Source organism: Montipora foliosa, unplaced genomic scaffold, assembly GCF_036669935.1.
Source record: "Montipora foliosa isolate CH-2021 unplaced genomic scaffold, ASM3666993v2 scaffold_394, whole genome shotgun sequence".
In the NCBI taxonomy this organism is placed as follows: Eukaryota; Metazoa; Cnidaria; class Anthozoa; order Scleractinia; family Acroporidae; genus Montipora; species Montipora foliosa.
Genome location: NW_027179694.1, coordinates 25,426 through 45,967, shown reverse-complemented (window position 1 = coordinate 45,967; position 20,542 = coordinate 25,426). Strand labels below are relative to the sequence as shown.

At 38.2% G+C, this 20,542-nt stretch overlaps 1 protein-coding gene across 1 annotated transcript; it reads left to right on the top strand.

Moving 5' to 3' along the window:
• The first annotated feature begins 8,032 nt into the window (after positions 1-8,032).
• On the top strand, positions 8,033-20,185 carry LOC137987881 (uncharacterized). Its single transcript, XM_068833968.1, has 18 exons — positions 8,033-8,380; positions 10,486-10,574; positions 11,180-11,388; positions 11,471-11,536; positions 11,858-12,094; positions 13,701-13,987; positions 14,345-14,410; positions 14,701-14,766; positions 15,099-15,158; positions 15,472-15,658; positions 16,036-16,246; positions 16,393-16,930; positions 17,475-17,688; positions 18,123-18,374; positions 18,683-18,854; positions 19,362-19,510; positions 19,620-19,817; positions 20,052-20,185. The coding sequence occupies exons 1-18, from the start codon at positions 8,033-8,035 to the stop codon at positions 20,183-20,185; spliced, it is 3,483 nt and encodes a 1,160-aa protein (XP_068690069.1).
• Positions 20,186-20,542: the final 357 nt, after the last annotated feature.

Sequence of the window (20,542 nt, the reverse complement as noted above, 5' to 3'; positions counted from 1 at the left end):
CATATTAGTCACAAGATAACTAAAGGTATTTCTCTTAAGAGACATTTTTCTTGTGTTTCTTTTGAAGGCAGGCAGTGGAATAACGCTGTTTAAACTCAACATCCAAATTCTTACACCATGGAGCCTTTTTGCAAAACATTAGATAATCGAATTTTTTTCAGGTGCATATACGACCAAGTTCGAGGATCATTTCTTCAGTTCATCTTCAAAACATATAATTTCTTTCATTCACTAGTTAACTGATTTAATCAACTGGGTGAAATTATTTGTGGGGCTTACCTTGATCACCATCATTTCGTTGGATGTGTTTTTCTTCGTTTGACTTCAGAAGTAATCATAAAGCGACCGCTTTTTTCCTCTGTGACCTTCCATCCTTGAAAAACTTTTGAAATACCTTTTAACTTCTTTGACTCAAGCTGCATGCCACGTTTGTGCAATGCTGAGGTCTCGCACTTATTACGAAAGTTATCTGTCAACACCAATTTCTGTAATTTCTGTATGTCCTTACTACAAGGATCTTATTCTTTTTTTTAAATATAAAAGGAAAACGAAATACTAAAGTTTAATTCCACATGTAAAAAGTTAATTAAGAATCTAGATGATTGGTAACATAACGCAATTGTTTCTCGTTTTTTCCAAAAAAAAATTGCGCACAATAGCCGGCACAAGATGGTCTGAGAGCCGGCGGAAATCCGCTGGCTACCGGCTTCTAATGAACAGCCCTGGCGCCAGCAGTAAACAAAAAAAAATTCATTGTTCTCGTGATTGGCCAAAACTGGTAGTGGTAGCCACTGCTGTGAACGTTGTGGAAGCACCTGTTTTATCCTTGTGCAAAGCCAGTCTTCTCTTCTGTTGATGGAATCTGCGCTGGGACTTGTTGCTGTCAAACTCTTCAGAGGGGTCAGTGAGCTGGAGGCACATTTTCTTTTGCTGCCATATCCAATATATCTCTCACATGTAGCCTCTCGTCTTCTGACATGTGTTTTATTGTATACCAGATCCTACTCCCTTTCTGCTGGTTCTCTCGTTCACTCTTGTTCCCTTCTTTAAATTCACCTTGCATTTTAACTCCAAATCTTTCTTTGTGTCTTCATCATCTAAGTCTGGCCCCCGCCCAATTACTTGTCTGCCCGCCATCTGTACCTCTGATCTAATTTTATTAATTTCCTCCCTTGTTAGCTCCTGTTCCCTTTCTCTCTGTGCCGCTTCCAATGTTGGTCTCTCTTGCCAAAATTAACATGACAAAGTTGTTATCTGCAATTGTTTGTCAGTGCAAACTGGCCATCCACTTGGATATGCAGCCTTTATCCACCAGATAACAATATCTGCAGGGGTTTCATGAGAAGCTGGGTACAGTTGGTATGCCACCGTGGATGTTGTCACAAATTTGTCTCTCATGGCTGGCAACTGTGGCTTGATTGTTACTGAAAGCCTTATAAAAGACGAGTGAGCTTCGCTTAGTTGGCCTAGACCAGGCTCCAGTATTTCAAGAAATATATATATTGAAACCCCTGTATCGGCCTTGAAAAACTCTGCTCTGGTAATAAAATTAATTAACTAATTAAACTATGTGGTCTGTAATATCACTTGCTCATAATAATCCAGGTTCTCAGAATATTTATATTAACATTGCAGAAAATAAGACAAATGTTACCATGGTTAATTTGTTCCTTCTGTTGATAAATCTTTGCCGCCGCCTCTTCTCCTGGTCTGTTTTGGTTACTTGTTAATGTTTTTGACTATGGTAATATCGCTTTATCCTTTTGAGGATTACTCCTCTTGAAGGTGGTACCACACCATTTCCATCATTATCACATGCCATCGTTTCATGAATGTACTGGGCCATTTCATTGCGAAGAAAAGCATCAATTTTAGACCAAGTGGGAAGTGGAGTGGAGTGGGAAGAAACAAATTACTGTACAAACGTCAGGAAAGTCATAAGTAAATAAAACTATTTATAAGGGAGTACCATCACTTCATCTCTAGATAAGAAAATTTTCTTCTAATTTCAAGAAAATACTGTAGTGTTGTTACCATGAAGCAATACAAGAAGGGTTCTTTTTATTGCCTTTGACTAGAAATGTTTAGAGAATGAAATAAGGTTGAAATGTGAAGAAATTACCATTATGACTACCCTGGATGCAGAAACATGAAGTACTCTTATTAGAGAGCTCTTGGTATCACATCTAGGGTATCATTTTTTGCCTCAATTCCACTGATTGAAATTAAAAGTCATTCTTAACAAATTAACCTCAACGTTAACGTTCCTATGTAACAGGAAAAGTTTAATAGCTAATCAGTTGAAATGTCTTTCAAAGGTCCAAAAAGAACTTTTCTAAATCCACAATTAATTAAGGAAAAATTCACTCTTTTACTTTGTAAACACCCAACGCAATTAAAGCACAAGGCAACACAATCCATATTCAGGCAGGATGGTTTTACACCTTCAATGCTAACTTCAAGTAAAAGTAGTTTATACCTTTATTGGGATCAATGTGGTCTTTAAATTCATATTGAAACACGTCCTTTATTACATACTATCAAATATAATAAACAAAAGCAACCTGTTAGATTTTTGACAGTGACCAGAAATTGTCACCTGACACAAGTGTGACTGATAATCTTCTGATTGACAGCATATGCTACCCGGAAATCATTGCTTTCAGTAGCACCACAGTGCAGTATTTTTGGTGCTTTACCGTCAATTGTGTTTTTCAAGGATTCATTGGCCTAGCTAGATCCAAGGGTTGCAAGTTTATTTGCATTTTTAACAAAGTAACATGACTTTCTCTGATTCCTCTTGTAGCTTCTTCCCATGTAGATCTTTCCCATGTGGCAGTGAACTGTGACGGAAGCTTAAGGGATCTTTGCAACTGACCAACAACTAACTGGACGGCACGAGACTGGAGGTGGAGTTGCCTTGGAATAAATATAATAGTACTGTATTGCAAATACAATTAGGAATTTAGAAAAGAGTACGAATATAAAAATGTTATTATTGGCCAGTTGAGGCACACACCACCAGAAATCAAATCAATCAAAAACATTAATAGTCACTGAAATGCAACTATGGTGAACTTACATGTTTGGATAAAATTTATTTGGAAATACTTGGTCGCACTTAAATTACACTGTATCAAAATCTACTCACCAACTAACTTTTTAACAGAGTCAGCTTTTCCTTGCTCGTTTCCTCTTTCCCACTGCTTTTCCACGGTTTGCTGGCTCAAGTATTCCATTGGCCATCTCTTTTGTGGTGAAAAGGTGTGAAAACCCGCAACGCAAAGTTTTTCACATCCCCACCAGATGGCAATGAAACAAGGTTTGTCACATTATGCATCTGTAAATGTAAAGCCCAATTTGGGAGTTACAATAAACGTATGTATGTAAATAAAAGGCAAGAAACGTTGCCACTGTTATGCTCAGGCCTATAACATGTATGTTGTTTGCAGGAAGAATTTCATGAGCAGGAGAATGGCAAAGTTTGAAAAGATCTTGAAGAAACATGCCCCCAGTAAAGCACCAGTGATACTGCTGATGGACAACATCAACATGTACCGGGGAACAGCATGTCATCATAGACTGTTTAAGACCATCTCTCCAAAGATGTGGAACTTTACAGTCCATGGTGCGATCATCCCAAACTGCAGTGGGCTGGAAGAATTGCTTCAGAATAAGTAACTTGCCAACTTGAACAGAAAGATGTTTCTACCCTAAAAGCTGGTGATCTCTTTATTGGTATGTTTAAAGAAAGGAGTGTACTTTTGTGGTAGCATTACATTTTGGTACATTCACTTATATATACCTGGTACATGAATTGAAATTTTCTTGAAACTCTAATAATACTGTATGCCATGTTTTCACCTGATTATTGCCAAGTCCTTCCAACCGAAAATGTATCAGCCACCAGCCCAGGGTAACCTGTGTTTTGCTTAGTGTTATGGACATGTAGTTACTTGTTTAAATATTGTGCAGTCCATATGTTACTTACATTTGTAAATCAATTTATCCTTGCTGCTTTGCCTACTATAATTACAACATAAAAACAGAAAAAGTAAATTTTTTCACATACATGTAAGTAACATGATTTTACTTTCATTTAGATTCCAACCCTGAGCAGTTAAAAGTATTTGAAGGGGCTAGAGATCAGTATCTGGTAAAGCTGCTTGATGTTGGTCTGAATCATGTCCATCCATCGGAAAAAAGAAATGGTGCAATGAGTGAACAATAGTTCCACACCTGGTTAAAGACATGTAACTTACAGGAGAGCAACTCTCAGTACAAGTTGAAAAGATCAGCCCTCAAAACGACGCACCAAGGAGCAACTAACACAATTGTTCTACCTCTTTGACTTGTGTGAGTGTGCACTTTAACAATTGGACATGATGACATCACTGAGTTTTGTTTCTTCATAGTTCCTCGATGTTGTCCACTTTGGTCAATATTTCATTTAATTTGCTCTCTATTCTGTGCTTCCAGTGATCCTGTGTATTGATAGAGTCCTGCGATAATCAGCATGTTCTGTGTGGGATGCACATCTTTAAGGGTGTGCACAAGGAATGTGCACATTATGACAATGCTTTAAATGGGTAAAAATGTAGTTTTCCAAAGCTCAGGCTGAATGTAACAAAAAAAAATCATGCAAATTTGCCCTCATCAAGTAGGGGTGACGAATGGTAAAATCCGATTCTCGCCAAGACAAGGCCAAGGCCAGAACATGCAAGACTTTACACCAAAAGAAATGCGCAACATAAACAAGACTTCGAGACTCTTAGCAAAGGCTTTCGAGATTTTGAGATCGGATGAAACATTGTGAGTGCGAAGATTTTGGAGGTACCATTCGCCATCCTTCAAGTGGTTACCTGAACTGCAACATTCAATAAAGAATCTAAAGATATCTTTTATTTCAGTTTATGGGAAATGCTTCTTACTGTACTTAAAGTTTGAGTGGGGGAGGGGAGGAGAAATGAAAGATTTTTAGCTTAATGGCAGGTGCACTTATGATGATAGGACAGAAGCATTTACATACTGCATTGCCTTGCTGACCTAAAATACTGGAAAGCTTCAGAATTCCGTTCATTTGTTCTCTTTACTGGAGTACCTTGCCCAGACATGCTGTTCTTGCCTGTGAATTCTCTGTTGATCATATTTATCACTTTGCACTTCTTTCAACTGCCTTGCGTTACTTGCATTCTGTACCAATATCTAAGGCACGAGTAAATACTTCTCAAGTTTTGCTGGATAACTTTGTAAGACTCCTACCAAGCCTTTACAGCAGCCAAGACTGTACCTACAATTCTCATGCCTTACTCCATTTTCCCTCTCAAGTTCTGGACAATGGTCCCTTGTCATTTTTTTCTGCCTTTCTTGAGGCATTCATAGCGAATTTAAAGAATTTGTACTTGGGAACACAAGGCATCCAAAAACAAATGGTGGAGAAACTGGGAATTAGTCAGTGTTACAAGCATCATGTCAGGGAAAAGTGCAAGGATACTCCAAATGCAGCCAAGTTTGCCCAAGGTTTGTTACACAAAAACCAGAATGACAGATGGAGGTGTGAGACTTTATGAGCCTATGCATTATAAGAGACTGGTAAATTGGCCCTGGACCAGATGAAAGTCACTTGGTTTCGTACAGGAGGACTAAGGATCTTATCACCTTTCAGAGCACTATGTATCCTAGGAAGGGAAGCTCCTGCAGCTACCTCATTTAATTTCGTCTTCATAGTAGGATAGCATATGGCAAGGTTGTGTGCTATATTTTTCACCAGAACATTGCCTATGCATTGCTTCTCAAATACAATGTAACAGGTGTGGATGTATGCCAAGGACTCTCCCCACCACAAGATGCTGTCCTAAAAGAAATTGTGCAAAAGAGATTAATAGAGCGACATTTTGCAAAGGTTCAAGACACAGAGAGACCTTTGATTATCAGTTGTAATGTGATAGTAAATAGATGTTTATATGTTCAAGGAAAGGATGGAAAGAAATTTATAACTAGACTGGACACGCCATATGAACATGATTAGATTAAAAGAGGGGCTATGTCATGAAAGTTTGGGTTATACTTTCTTCAGTAAAGTAAAACATAACACTTAAAACCGTACAACAACATAAAAGAAATACAATGGATGATAATAACTTGATTAAGGTGTCAGGTAAAATATCAGTTTCCCACTAAGTAAGGACACCTAATTACAATGTTAAAAAGTAATAGTACCTCTATATTCCCTATATAATTCACTCTATAACCCCACCCACAAACCTAAAATTAATTACAATTTTAAGAATTACAAAGAGTACAGTTAATACAATTATTAGGTAAGATATGTTTGGCAAGGTCTACCTTCCTGATCACTCTTTTAAATTGATCTACCGTTTTAAGTTCTCTGAATTTCCTGTCAATCTTAGACCAGAGTACTGGTCCTAAGTATCTGACCGAATGCTTACCGTAACCTGTGGTGTTAACTGTAGGAATTATAAAATCGTTATTTCTTAACTTGTACTGATTGCTTCAACTAATAAACAATCTAAACATGTAATCCAGACATAAGCCGTTTTTAACCTTGTACATTAAAATTGCAATCTCCTGTAACCTTCTATTATATAAAGTGGGTAATTTTGCCCTTATTAACAGTTCCAGATACGTTGAATTACTATCACAATAAATGGTCCTAAGTGCCCTTTCTTGAACCCGCTCTAATTTCCTGGAATCATTTGCCTCGCAGAAGTTCCAGACTGTGCTACAATAAGTTAAGTGAGGTAGAATAGCACCCGTAAAAAGCTGTAGCTTGGCATTTTTGGGTATGAGATTTCTAAACCTATTAATTACCCCCACCCATTGACTACTTTTCTTGCAAATATTTACTTATATGACCTGAGAAGTTAAGAGCGTTGTCAATAGAGACCTTAAGATACCCCGATTCCCGTGTATGAGTAAGGGTACGGCGCCATGTTTGACCATATTTGGTAATGACATCATCTCACTTCCCGGTAACCTAGCCGTTTCTCCAGGGTAAGTGTCACTCTACCCGTGTTTACTTAAGGGAAGCAGAAGTTACCTTGCGAGGAACCAGAATGAGTAAAACGGCAAGTGAATTTGTGCTGTCTGATTTGTGACTGTACAAAGTAAAGTCTAATTAACAAGAAAAAATCGCCGAAAAGCAGCTGCTGTGGTCGTTGCAAGCGACGAATGGATGAAATAGTTTCAATGTACGTAAGCTTATAGCACTTTGCACTGTAAAATACTCAGCCACAGCCGGCTCTATAATTCAAGACTTATTACTTTTGACCGAATAAATTCTGAAGAAAAAGAAAGGAAACATTGCAAAGGCCTTTTAAGTCCCAAATACAGGAATAAACTGGTACAGGTTTGGTGGCTGTTAGTAGTATTGCCAAGGCATGGACAAGAAAGCATACATGTACATGACTTTTCGCTGAAGACGTTTCAGACCATTTCATGTTCTCAAACTATATTATATTTGTAAGTGCACAACTTCATGTTCAGGCAGGTAATTATCATAGGTAGGCCATAATTGCTTCCTTACCATGATTTCTCTGTGACTGGTAAAGACCAAAAATTGTTTTATAATTTTATCATTGTACCAAAATGTAGTAAACATATTTCATGGATTTTCTCTTTCAAGACGATGTTCAGGTGGCGCGTTAATCATGATTTAGACCTTCTCAGGGAAGTGGTTGGTGGACGACCAAAGAACCATACTGACTGGGCGCTCATAGCTGACAAATTGAACAGTGCATGGGGAAATGAGGAAAATCCAATCTGTGGGCGCTCTTGCAAAGAACATTTTGATGTGCTGCTGAAGCACCATAGACAAAATAATGTGGCAGCACTGAAGAACTAGGATATTTTTTGGTTTTCATGTCTTATCTGTAAATTTTCATTCATGTAATGCATGACCAGGCCACAAAATTGAACAAGCGGAAGATTTGTATAGTGTCTGTTCGCGTGACGTCACAAAAATTCCGAAAACGAGGCGCCGCCATCTTGGAGGAGTAATGTTCTATTTGTAATGGCGGCAACTGAAGCGTGTCCTTGTGAGAGCGAGACAAATTTCAAGTTTATTCTGTCTGCCTGTGGCGAGTCATTACAGGGAAACAAAGGGAGAAGATATGTGGAGAAAATAGCGGCCATTGGTATCGACCCTTTCCTTATTCCGGATGAAAACTGTACTCCGGAATGTCTTCCTCCAGTCGAGTCGTGCGATCTTCTGTCATATCTAGTGCTCGATACGAGTTTTTATACAAAGGAGCAGTTTAAAAATTTCAGAAGTCTCCTTGCGTACAACCATATGGTGTCTGGCTTTATTACAAGTGTTCTTGGACAAACATTGCGAGATAAATACGTGGTTCTTGCAAAAGTGAGATATTCCAACGAATGAATGATCCGCACATGCCATTGTGGATAATATCAACCGAAGAAGGAACTGTTCTTTCAGCTCAATGAACCCTTGACTATTCAATTTGACATCCCGAAGATGCGTCCTCACCTTTCAAGATGTTTGAGGTCCAGTCGAATGGAACTTTTTCCAACCGTTGATCTTTAATAATGGGCATTTTCCCAAGTGATAAGCTTTTAAGCCCTAACAGCGAGTAGCAAATAAGTTCTCCTGACCTTACATTATCACTGCCTAATGAAACATGCAGGTCAGGAGAATGAATAAAAGGACCATCTAAGATAAAATGTGTCAATGTTTAACTGAACAGTACCATAAGAAATGCACTGTATTGCAGAACTTGATATGGGGCTTAAAAGGTTACATTCTTCATTGCACGCAGTTATATAAAATTATGTAAACACCCTTGTTGTTATGATACGCTGTAAGTGACCATTGCCACATCTTGTACTTGTTTATTGGGAAAAATCCCACAGATGAGGGACAGTGATTTCCAGGTAGTACCCGCAAAGATTAAATCCCAGTAGAGAACTAATTTTAAGGTAGAATGAAAGGACCCAGTTATCTTGAGAGGCATTTTTTCATTCTGTACGAAAGGACAGTGTGGACTAAGGCCCCAATTACAAATGACTCCGGATATTAATACTGTTTATACATGTATTAAATTTTCCCTTTGATTATTGAGCATAAACAAGACAAATTGGAAGGAGAATCTTCATTCCAAAGAGCTAGAAATATTGTTGTATTTATTTTACTGCCTCTCCAACCCAGTGTTAGATATTAAAGGAGGATCACACCATCCATTCAACAATATTTTTATATTTGATCAATTTTATTACCCTTGTCCATGGATAAAAATATTATTTATTACTAAGGCTCACCATATTTTAGCCTACGTGTAGACGTAGGCTAACCATATTTTCTACAGGATCAGACAATTTGATCAAAACAGTGTCAAGTATCTGTGTGGGAGGCTAATATGAACCTTGCAATATATATATTTCATAATTTGTATGAAAGAAAGCTACATTATTAAAATTATACAATAAAAAACTATGTACAAAGGAAAGGTAACATATAAAAAAACCAAATACATGGTCAAAACGTCTCTATAGCAGACACCAACTTGTTGGTCAAAATATCAAGACAAAAATATCAAAAAATAAAAAATAAAAAATATCAAGACAAAACAACTTTAGCTAGCAAAAACATAGTTTTGGTTTTCAAAGCTGACACTCTTTGCTACTAGTGGGCTATAACATATAGCCTAGTAGTAGCTCAACCAATCAGAATGCAGCATAGATAATCGACCACTAGCTGGATTTTACTAAATTGAAATACACTGTCAAACTCTTTCAATAAGCACTAGAACCCAAATAAGGCTGCACTGGGTACTAGATTGTCAATCCCACAAGCACTGCCCTTAGAAACCATAACAAATTTTCTGTTTTACTGAGCTTTAGTTCAATTGCTATTAATTCATATCACTTAATTAATTCCTGGGCCAACTGCATAAGTTTTTTTTGAAGCTGTTCCCAAATTGGCCAGGAAATTAAAAGAGATAAACGAACATCCATGACAGTTAACCAGGTGACAATAATGCGAAAAACAACAATTCTAGAAACATCAAAACGATAAACAAGATCTTGGTGTGGGACGGCCAGCCGTAGTTTTATCAACACCAGAACAAACTCCTGAAATTTACTCAATGACAGGGAGCGTCTGTTGACATGTGGAGATACAAAGGAGAATGTTTTCATTAAAACTTCCCTCGAGGGTAACCCAGTGTAAAAGCGAACTTTACCGTCATCTCCCGTGATTGCGTGAGTTCGCTTGGCTCAGTTTGCGTGGCCATGTTGTTCCCGTCTTCCTCCTCCTCTGGAACCTCTACCAAATCTCCTTCATCTTGAACCGCGAAAGAAATATCCCTGATTCTATCTCCATGGGCTTCTGATTCATCTTTCCTGGACATTTTTTGTTTAACAGCCTGATCCTGTTCTTCACGCTCCTTCTCGCGTTTACGTCTTTCTCTTATTCTCTGGGCTCTTTCTTGTTGTTTCTCTTGTTAGTCTGAACTCTTTAACTTGCTGTGGCCCAAATGCAAGCCAGGCACCCTGTCTAGATTGAATTTATCCCAGAAGGAAGCTGCTTTTCCAGAGTGAAAATGAATTCCACAGACACTGTCGCTCTCAAGCTTGCTTTCGGTCAAGTCATCACGACTTATGGCCGCTAACCACCTAGTTCGCCGTTCATTCGACAAAATTTCCGTCTGCTCGCCTTGACTAGTAATAACTTTAGGCACCCTACAAAAACTAAGGTCTGGACGTCTCTTTTTATCGTTGGAACATCCAACGATTAGACAAACCGAAGGCATCGCTACAAGACGCGAGGAGTCGCGTGTCAGATTTCACTCCTCCAATATGGCGGAACTAACTTTTCACCTACGTCATAGTCATGTGACCGCACAGACACTATACAGGTGAAGCAATGTTAAGTGGCCAACCTCCAGGGAATAAGTGGCCACTCAATAAGGGTTGGGCAGAAATTAGCATAAGGCATAGTACGAAACATCATTTTGATTCAATACAAACATTGTTGGGACTTGTGACAACTGTTACGTGGAATGCAGCCTTTAATTTGAAATATTTCAATTATTGAATTCAAAGTTTTACTGGCAGCGAAGGATATTAGTATTTGTATGACAGTTGGTCACTTCACAGAGGTAACAACAATAGAAGATCCTTAGGCTTGCATTCTTTTTAGGTCTGGCACTGAGGAACAATACACTGAGATTCAGCAATATTGGATGATGTTCAGTCTTACCTTGAGGACTGAGATTCAGCAATTATTGGATGATGTTCAGTCTTACCTTGAGGACTTGGAACAAAATCAACCAAAACGGAAGAAAAATGACCACGATAGAAAAAAAGCTCAGGAAATGAGAGATGCAGCCATGGAAACGCTCAGGAGAAGTAATCCGACTGATATATAGTTGACAAATCTTGATTCTTGTCATATTAGATGTATAAAATGATCAAACTTTTGTAACTTCAGAGAATCCTTCATCCCGTTCAAGTGTCAGTGATTCAGAGGATGAGATGGCTGGCCATCATTCAAAAGGCAAGTTGTTGCTTTGACTGATACATTCACCAGAACAGATGCAACTGCTTTAAAAAATATTTGCAGCTTCATTCTGCTCTTGATTTCACTGTACCTACAGAAAGTGGAAATCCCTTAATTTAAAAAAATAATTAAACCAGTTTGACTTTGATTTGTCCTTGTTTTACAATGTGTATTACCTATTAGGAAAACAAATACAAAACGATGGAAAATAAAAATCAATTTGGTTGACAAAAATTTCAAACCAAAATGAATCTTCAAAAGAAATAATTATTATAATTTTTATTCCCAACAATGATGAATGTTTAATGTTTTTGTTAGACACGCCAAAGACCAAGGGTTCACAACGACCAGATGTCATCTCATTTCTTGCTGATAAAGCAGAGACAGAAAGGGATTTCAAGAACCAGGAGCTTCAGTTTAGGCGAGAGGCTCTTGAGACACACACTAAACTCAAGAGAGATGCCCAAAATGTTGAGATGAGAACAATTGAGTTACAAGAAAAGCAAGTAAACATGCAGATGGAATTGCTCAAGGCTCTTATAAACAAGCTGCAGGGTAAAAATGACTGTATTTCAGGTGTTGGGCCTTTCCACTCTGTTTCAATTTTTGACATTATCTTTTGCTGGCGGCGTATTACAAGTTCGAAAAACTACCAAAACGAGAGACCAAAATGTAAATAGCAGGCCACCATCTTGGAATCGGATCGCCTTCTCAGAAGACGGGCAGTGTTTCGTAACATGACGTCACAACGTCAAGGCTTTGATTATTTTGATTATTTTAGCATATTGTAAATGTATATATAATTTATAGCTTATTTCTTATTTATTAGTTATCATAGTATTCATTATTTATTTTATCTTTATGTTGTGTCCCCAATTAGTGCCAGCTAAATACATTGACACATAAATAAAGTTCATCATCATCATCATCATCATCATCAAGGCTATTGTGATACTTGCGCGTCTTTTAGTCATGAACACTATTTTGGATGAAAAGGAAGGGTTTACCAGCTTGAGGATTACGTCGTTGTGATGGCTGAATCTGGGTCCAGTTTGAAAACGTTCGACGGGGAGAATGATAGTGAAAGGTTTACTATCCAGCCGTACTAGTTTGAGCCAAGGATAGATTCAGACGAAGCTGACAGCAACCCAGAAGAAGGCATGTCTGGCGACGAAAGTGACATTGAAACCACTAATCCCCGACTGCAAAACTCAGACTGGTATGTGAGGGTAATAATCGTGAAGGCTTTGATTTGTTGACGTTAATAGCTTCACCGACCTTCTTAGTGATGAATGGTAAATAAATTGATCTTGACTGAGCTGTATCGTTCGTTTTTGTTTACTTGCCTTACTTTGTAAATTGTAGCGCATTGTGTACTTAACTTTCAAACTGTGTTATCGATTATTTATAGAGAATGGCATTTAACAAATTAGTAAATTACAAAATATGACGTCGGAACAGCCTTACAGTTTAATGACCGATACATTATCATTATCCTGAGTTGACACGTTTTTCTGTGTACACAAGATCACTTCGGAAATTGATTTCACAATTATCACGCTTTTAGTGGCCGGCGCTTTCCTCTGGAAACCCAAAGTACAGTACTGTGCAAAAGTAATAAGAACGAATTTCGTCTATTATTCTCGCGAATTTTCGACGATATGTCGGCGAAATCTCGCGAGGTATTTCGCGTCGCTCAATGCGATATTTCGAAGAAAATGCGGCGAATTCTTTCGAAATTTCGAAGTAACGAACTTTTCTTGCTTTCGAAATTTCGAAGAAATGAACTTTCATTGCTTCGAATTTTCAAAGCAGTGAACTGTCGTTAAAGTGCCACCGAGACGAAATTTTTCGAATTAATTGTTTTTGCATTTTCTGAATCTATAAGTGGTGCTTACTCACCTGTCCAAGCCGTTTTGTCCAACAAGCCCGGGAAGATGGATTTTTTTACGGTTTTTCCTGGAATGTTTTCGTCCGCCATTATTGAATCATGTTCCTGCAACCCCATAAGGCCTTGCTGCTTTGTGACGTCATACTCCTAACCAACTAGGCGCGCATGGTGAATTTTCTTATAACATCTCTATGTAGTTTGCAGTTAATTGCTTTTGCAATGTCAATCTAGCGCTTTATTAGAGTCGAATAATGCCTGATCGTTGTGTAGTACACGGCTGTAGCAACAGATCAAATGTGAAAGCAGGTATTTCTGCTCACTTCAGTCCAACAATTAAAAGTGAGCGAGATAAGTGGTTGCGATTCGTGCGCACTCATCGCGCGAACTTCAACCCGACTGGAAAGTTTGTGGTGTGTTCTGTCCACTTTGCTGAGGAATGCTTTTCAAGGGCGATTCACATGGAAGGCTGTAGTCGTCGCCTTATTCCTGGCTCAGTTCCCACAATATGGAAGATTGAGCCAGAGAAACCATATAATTCCAAACGACAACACCGCAAGGTAAGCCTTGTTTATCTTATGTACACTGGGACAAGCTTCAGTATTGTGTTAGCCATGAAGTTTTCGTTTGAGTAGAAGTATCCTATATTTTTATTCCCAGACATCTCTGTGATTTGTAAAGATCTTTTCAAGTAACTCATCAAGACAGTTTAGTATTGCTCATATCGCTGCGCTATTGGATTTTAGTTTTTTATCTTTTCTGTTTATTACAATCACGAGTATTCGGTCTTGAATGTGGCGCGCTCGGAAGATGCTGGTTTACCGAAGAGCCTTTCAATGGTTTCCAAAGTTTTCAAATAAATTACTGCTTCTCTTTTCATAAACAAACACAGCTTTCTTTATCTACTTTCCCTTTAGATCATAAATGAATTGTTACAGTCTTCACAGTCGCCGGAAGCTAAATCACCAGAAGCTGGCCATTCGGTAATTTAATGGGTTTTTAGATGTATGTTAATCAGGCGCCCTTCAAGTTACGTACCCTGGTAATTGCTTTTCTTTTTGCTGGATAGAGACAAAGTTGTGAGTGAAACTCGTTTTTGTTAGAACATTTTGCTGTGTACATGTTCCGTTGACCTAAAACAAGATCAAAAGTCCCATTTCCAGATCTGTTTGAATAATATAGCAGTGTAAACTTTCCTAAGCGTGGTAATCAACGCACATTTTCTGTCTTTTTAACTTATAGCGAATCGCATTTATTCTTGTTTGGTTTCTAGTTAACCCCAAATGAAGTACCGGTCTCTTTAAATTCAGGAGAGGAAGAGTTATGCTGCCTCAGCGAGGTAATAATGCCAGTATCGCCTTTCCTCTTTTACTTAGTAACTGAAATGAAGAATATTATGACACTGATGTTTGTACTTGCCTTTCAGCCAATACCAAATTCTACTTCAAGCGCGGTAATAATCTTTCCTTTTTTGCTTAGTAACAGTATTTTAGAATAAGTTATTGTTATAATGACGCCTGTGCTTGTATTTTAGTTAACTTTCTCAAGCTCCCTAAATGATACACTGGAAGAGTCAAGTCAGTCCCAGAGCGAGGTAATAATCGTACCTTTCATACTTAGTAACAGTATTTTAGAATATTTTTAATAGTCACGCCTGTGCTTGCTTTTCAGATAACTCTCTCAAGCTCCCCAAATGATAAACCGGAAGAGTCAAGTCAGTCCAAGAGCAAGGTACCTTCTGAATCGTTTTGCTCTCGCAAGTGGTATCTTGAATCTAACAAGTATAAGACTAATAACTAACCGATAATAATGAAAAACTCTGTTTAACATCGTAGGTGGTCACTCAATTTCGGAAGCATGTACATGACTTACGGGGACGCACACAAAATTGCTAGTTCCCCTAGGTCCTGCTTGTCCACGATCAAGGCAGTTATTGCCAGTTATCGCTTCCTTCTTTCTCTGCTCTGTTAATCCTGTGGGACAAAATGTTAGACTACTGTTATTGAACTCATTGATGCATTTGCTCTTTATACTTTGAAACTAGGAGGATTTGAAAAACACCTGTAGTAACTGTGATCTTCTCAGGAAGCAAAAGAAAAAATTGCGAAGACAACTGAACGCAATGGAGTCCAAACTGGAAGGTTTACGCCAAAAAATGTATGCAAATCAGAATGAGTGGGTAAAAACATTTGAGAGTATCAGTTGTTCACCTCCAGCAATGACCTCATCAGGTAAAATATAGAAAATTCTGGGATTTATTCGTCATGCTTGACTGCATGATTTTTATTGCAAAAATTATGTAACTAAACAAAAGAAAACAATGGAAACTGTGTCTAACGGTCTCGTCACTATTTCACTGCTCGATGATCTCTTTTACTGTTCTGACAAAAGCAAACTACCTCACAATGGACCAAAACGAAACATGACATTTGTTAGAGGCGGTTTACTGCAACAATTCAATTGATGATTAGTTAGAACGCTTCATGTGCATATGCTGGACAGCAATGTATACTACCCAAATAACGACAGTTAAGACAATGATGCCAGGACAAACGAAAATTATTTTTAAGAACACATAACAAGCCAAATAAAATGTTCCTATCGACAGAAACCCACGGAAACGCTGAAGGCTTCATACAGAAAGACGAACCAAATGTAACCACGATGGACAACGTTAATGTGGAAGAGTCAGATGAGGAACGGGACGAGGAAGGCAATGAAGTAAGCGATGAGGACTCACCCTGGACTCCAGAGGAAGTGGATCAGGCATACACCAAGGAAGGAGATGATGATGACAGCCAAAAAAGTACAAAACCAAGGTAGTAAGAAACTATTTAGGGTAAATGAATTATTTACGGGGATAATGAAATTACCTGTACTATAAATGTCTAGCAACTGTATTTTCAAGTAAAATGCAACTGCTTAATCAAATGAAAAGTAACAGAAATATTCCTTATTTTTGTAGGTTGAGTTGCGATGGGAAAAATGTTAGAGAAGAACCAAAGGCAATCGTATTCCTGTCAAAAATTCTTCTCCTTTTCCAGTACTGCCATCTTTGTTTTGCAACAAATCCTACCTTAACTGTGCTTCAGACAGGGACCATGTTGACTATCGAGTCAAGCTGTAGCAATTGTAAAGGCCTGTTCAAATGGGACAGTCAGCCTCACATGCTTGGAAAGTTCCCTGCTGGAAATCTGCTCTTGAGTTTCGCCATCCTGTGTGCAGGAGCATCAATCAACAAAGTTCTCCTGGTTTTCAGGCATTTGGGTCTGCTTGTATACCGTCCACCAGCATATTACTACCATCAGAGGCACCTCCTTTTCCCAACCATTGTTAAGTATTGGCGCACATACCAAACGAAGATTTTGCAGTCATTAAAAGGAAAAGAGGTCACGCTAGCAGGTGATGGCAGACACGATAGCATGGGCCACTCGGCAAAATATGGGACATATATAATTTTCTGCTGCACTGTGGGTCTGATTATCCACATTGTTCTACTACAGGTAATTGGAACTCAACATGCACTTAACAAAACGTGTACTCCTGTAAGGGCTCTTAGTGGGAGGCGCAGGGCCTAATGATGATTGTTCTGAGCAGAAGGGGAGACCAGCAGAAGTGTACATGTATTGTGTTGTTGGGGATCATGATACTTAATGTCGCGGCATACAATGATGGCTTGGTTTTTTTTCCTGCATTTGACTTTTAGGAAGGGCAGTGCAATATTTACAGTGCCTTTACTCTTCGAGAACGGGGACAGGTTCTTGAATTTACAACATTTATTTATAGCTATTGCCTCATAAAGCATCAACAGTACATGTATATACTAATCAGAAGCATATCTGATACTATTCTGTTGCATATAATACCACAATTTAACTAAAGAAAACAATATATTGCCAGCCTCTGTACCATTGACAACACTTGTTTTATTGTATAAACTGTAGATGCTTTCTGCAGTACAACTAATTTACTCAGAATAGATTAACTTAAGGTAAAATCATTACTTTGCACAAAAAAGGTACAAAACGTTATTGTTGTTATCACGAGGCAAATGAGGCCGGTAGCAGCTCGAAAATGGAATTCCTTGGTGATCAAAAAGCTTTTGCATTTTTGCTTGGTACTGGATTGATTGTCAAGTCCTTTATCTCTGACCGCCACACATCGATTACTAAGTGGATGAGAGAGGAGTGTCCTAGGAAATGCAAAGAGTTAGGAAAGCCAGTTATTGATCACTTCTTCGATTTGTGGCACATCAGCAAAAGTAATCAAATAATATACTCTTTACTTTAGTATGTAGATAAGTTGAGTTCCATTTTCACATGTTATGGGTACTTTATTTCTATGATTGGCAAGTATAGTTATAAGGCTCTTAGCTTGGTGTTTTTAAACATCTAAGGGGAATTGAAAAGAGTGAAAACAATTTTCAGACACTTGTGTCATAATGTGACTTTTAGCTACAGGTGTATTGTCTGAAGTTATACACTGTAAGGTCTACGGCTTCCCTAATTTGCATACTGTCACATGCTTTCACACATCTCTGGAACTAAAACAGATACTTGAAAATGTGAAACAAAATTCTGTTTGGTACTCCTAAATTGCAAAGGGTCAACATTTTATCATAGCAGGAAAGACATGACATAACACCTCACCTACAGTAAATATTGAATGCTGAACATTTTGCACTTTTTGTTGCAGAGATCCAAAAGGTCCTCTCTAAATTAAGCAAAGAGAAAGGCTGTGAAATAATTGGGAGATGGCGGAAAGCCTGTGTGCGGCACTACTATTGGGCAGTGACCTCCACTCAACCAAAGTTAGGCGAAGTCATACTTGCCAAATTCAAGGCTTTTCTCTCCCATACAATCAACAAACACAAGGATCTCCCCAGCCAGTTGTTTAGCAAATGTGCACATGGCCCAGTAACCAGCCCACGTGTATGGTTGACCAATGGTAGGCATATATATACATAAAAGCAATGCTCTTGTTTGCCCAACTGAACTGTCACATTGTTACAGGCCCTAATTCCATTGATTTCTCTTTGTTTAGTTTGACTAATGTATTTCTTACTACTACTAATAATAATATTGTTACATGTAAATGTTATTTCACAGTGAGTGAAAATGGCTCCGACTAAGGTGGCAACATACATACAACAAACAAAAACATATCAATCAAAATTAATCTAATACTTTCTACTAGTGTGCGTCCAGTTGCCAAAGTTGGCTTTATTTAAAAGGTGGCACATCTTACACCAACAGGTTCCCTGGCATATGAAAGGCTTTGTGAGGCACTAAGCAATGCAAACTTGCTAAAAGGAATTAAGCAGTTATCCCCAAATGCACAGACAAGTGCTCTTGAAGGCTACCATTCTGTGGTCAATCAATTTGCTCCGAAAATGCTGGCATACTCTTATCTGGGAATGCTTTGTAGGTAAGATTTTTCAGGGGATTCTATCTCTGCAACGTTTTGGAAGCTACATGTAAACTCATCAGTATGCCTGCATTCTTAGCACGGTCAGTATGTGTGCATTTACGTGTACAAGTGCTTACCTTGAAAATTATCTTGTGAAAAATATTTTGGTCCAACCGGAAATGGGAGTGTGAAATTTTGAGGTGAACCACATCGGTCACATTTTTAAAACACTTAGATAACAGCAATCTAGTTACTGTAAACTCTTTGGCCCATTACTGAACATCCTATTATAAGTTGCATTACATTCATCCAGCTTGTCTTCCTTAGAAGTAATATTATTATTTTTAACCAGAACACCATGTGAGTGCTCAGCTGCTTGATTTTAAGAGGCATTATGGCTAATCTGTTGGACACATCATTTCTTGATTTGTGACTGTTGTGATGCTGTTCAAATGTGCCTTACTTAGAAAACTTAACTAATATACTACAGCTACATGTATATAATATGACACTTTTATTATCCAGGACGATCCTTGCTGCTATCCACTTTAACTTCAATCTAAAGAGGGAGAGCGAAGCTGATGCCCATGGGAAACCTAAGCTCAAGGTCACGTATCCAAAATTCAAAGATGGTGAAGCAACAGTGAGAGAAATGAAAGTGGAACCGAACTATGGTAATCTAAAAGTAGCATATATGAGGCTACAAATATTTCAAGTCAAAATAGTACTTTCTTATTAAAAATTGTTAAGTACATGTTTCTTGCATTCTGTTTTTCTTTTCAGATTATGTTGCTGATATCTTTGAAACTCTGATGACCACAGCAAGACAAGACTTAAAAGCAGTAAAGGATGAAATCAATAATCAAATCCCTGAAGCCCTTCACAGTATGTTGACAGACAAGGAAAATAAAGAGGAAGCTAAAACTAAATATCGATCAAGACTACAAAAACAAACAGTCATATGTCCCCCAACATGTTCAGGTTTGTGACATAGCAACTAACCAAAGGATAAAATTAGACTTTACAAGATGGCATGGTGTGGATAATTATAACCTAATATCAATATCCACTGCAGGGCTTTCATCACTGAAAACTGCAAGTACTATATAGTTGTCATTCCACCAGTTAAGTTTAATATAAGTTGTCAGTTTAAACATACCCAGTATATTATGTGCAAAGTAGCAGGCTGGCTAAGAATGTTCCTTTTTCCTTCAGATGCTGAACTTCAAGTACTCCTTCAGGCTAACACATCACCTGGCCGCAGAACAAGAAATAACAAGTGTTCAAAGCGTGGCAAACCAATCAACGGACATAAAAAAGGACAGTGTAGTGGCACACAAACATCATAAGTACCGGTATACACGAATACCCCCTGGTATTTATAACAGTAATAGGGGTTGGGCATGGTCTGTGTCTATTTTCGGAGCAGTTCCAAATTCCTTCCCAGTCTCAATTTTGTAAACATCCAGGTTGGGGTCTTCTTTTAATCTGTGCTATCAGATACCTGACAGACTTGAAGACAAAAAAGCAACATCTTCAACCCTAGTATTCTCCAAGGGGTTATATTATCACCTAAAAATGTTAAGCAAATACACGTTCAAGCTACACTATTTTATGTTTTTAAGAATTAAGCTCTTGAGACTTCACGACTTTGTAAGGGGTATGACTATGATGTAATCACAATTTTGTTTCAAAATGCCACGTAA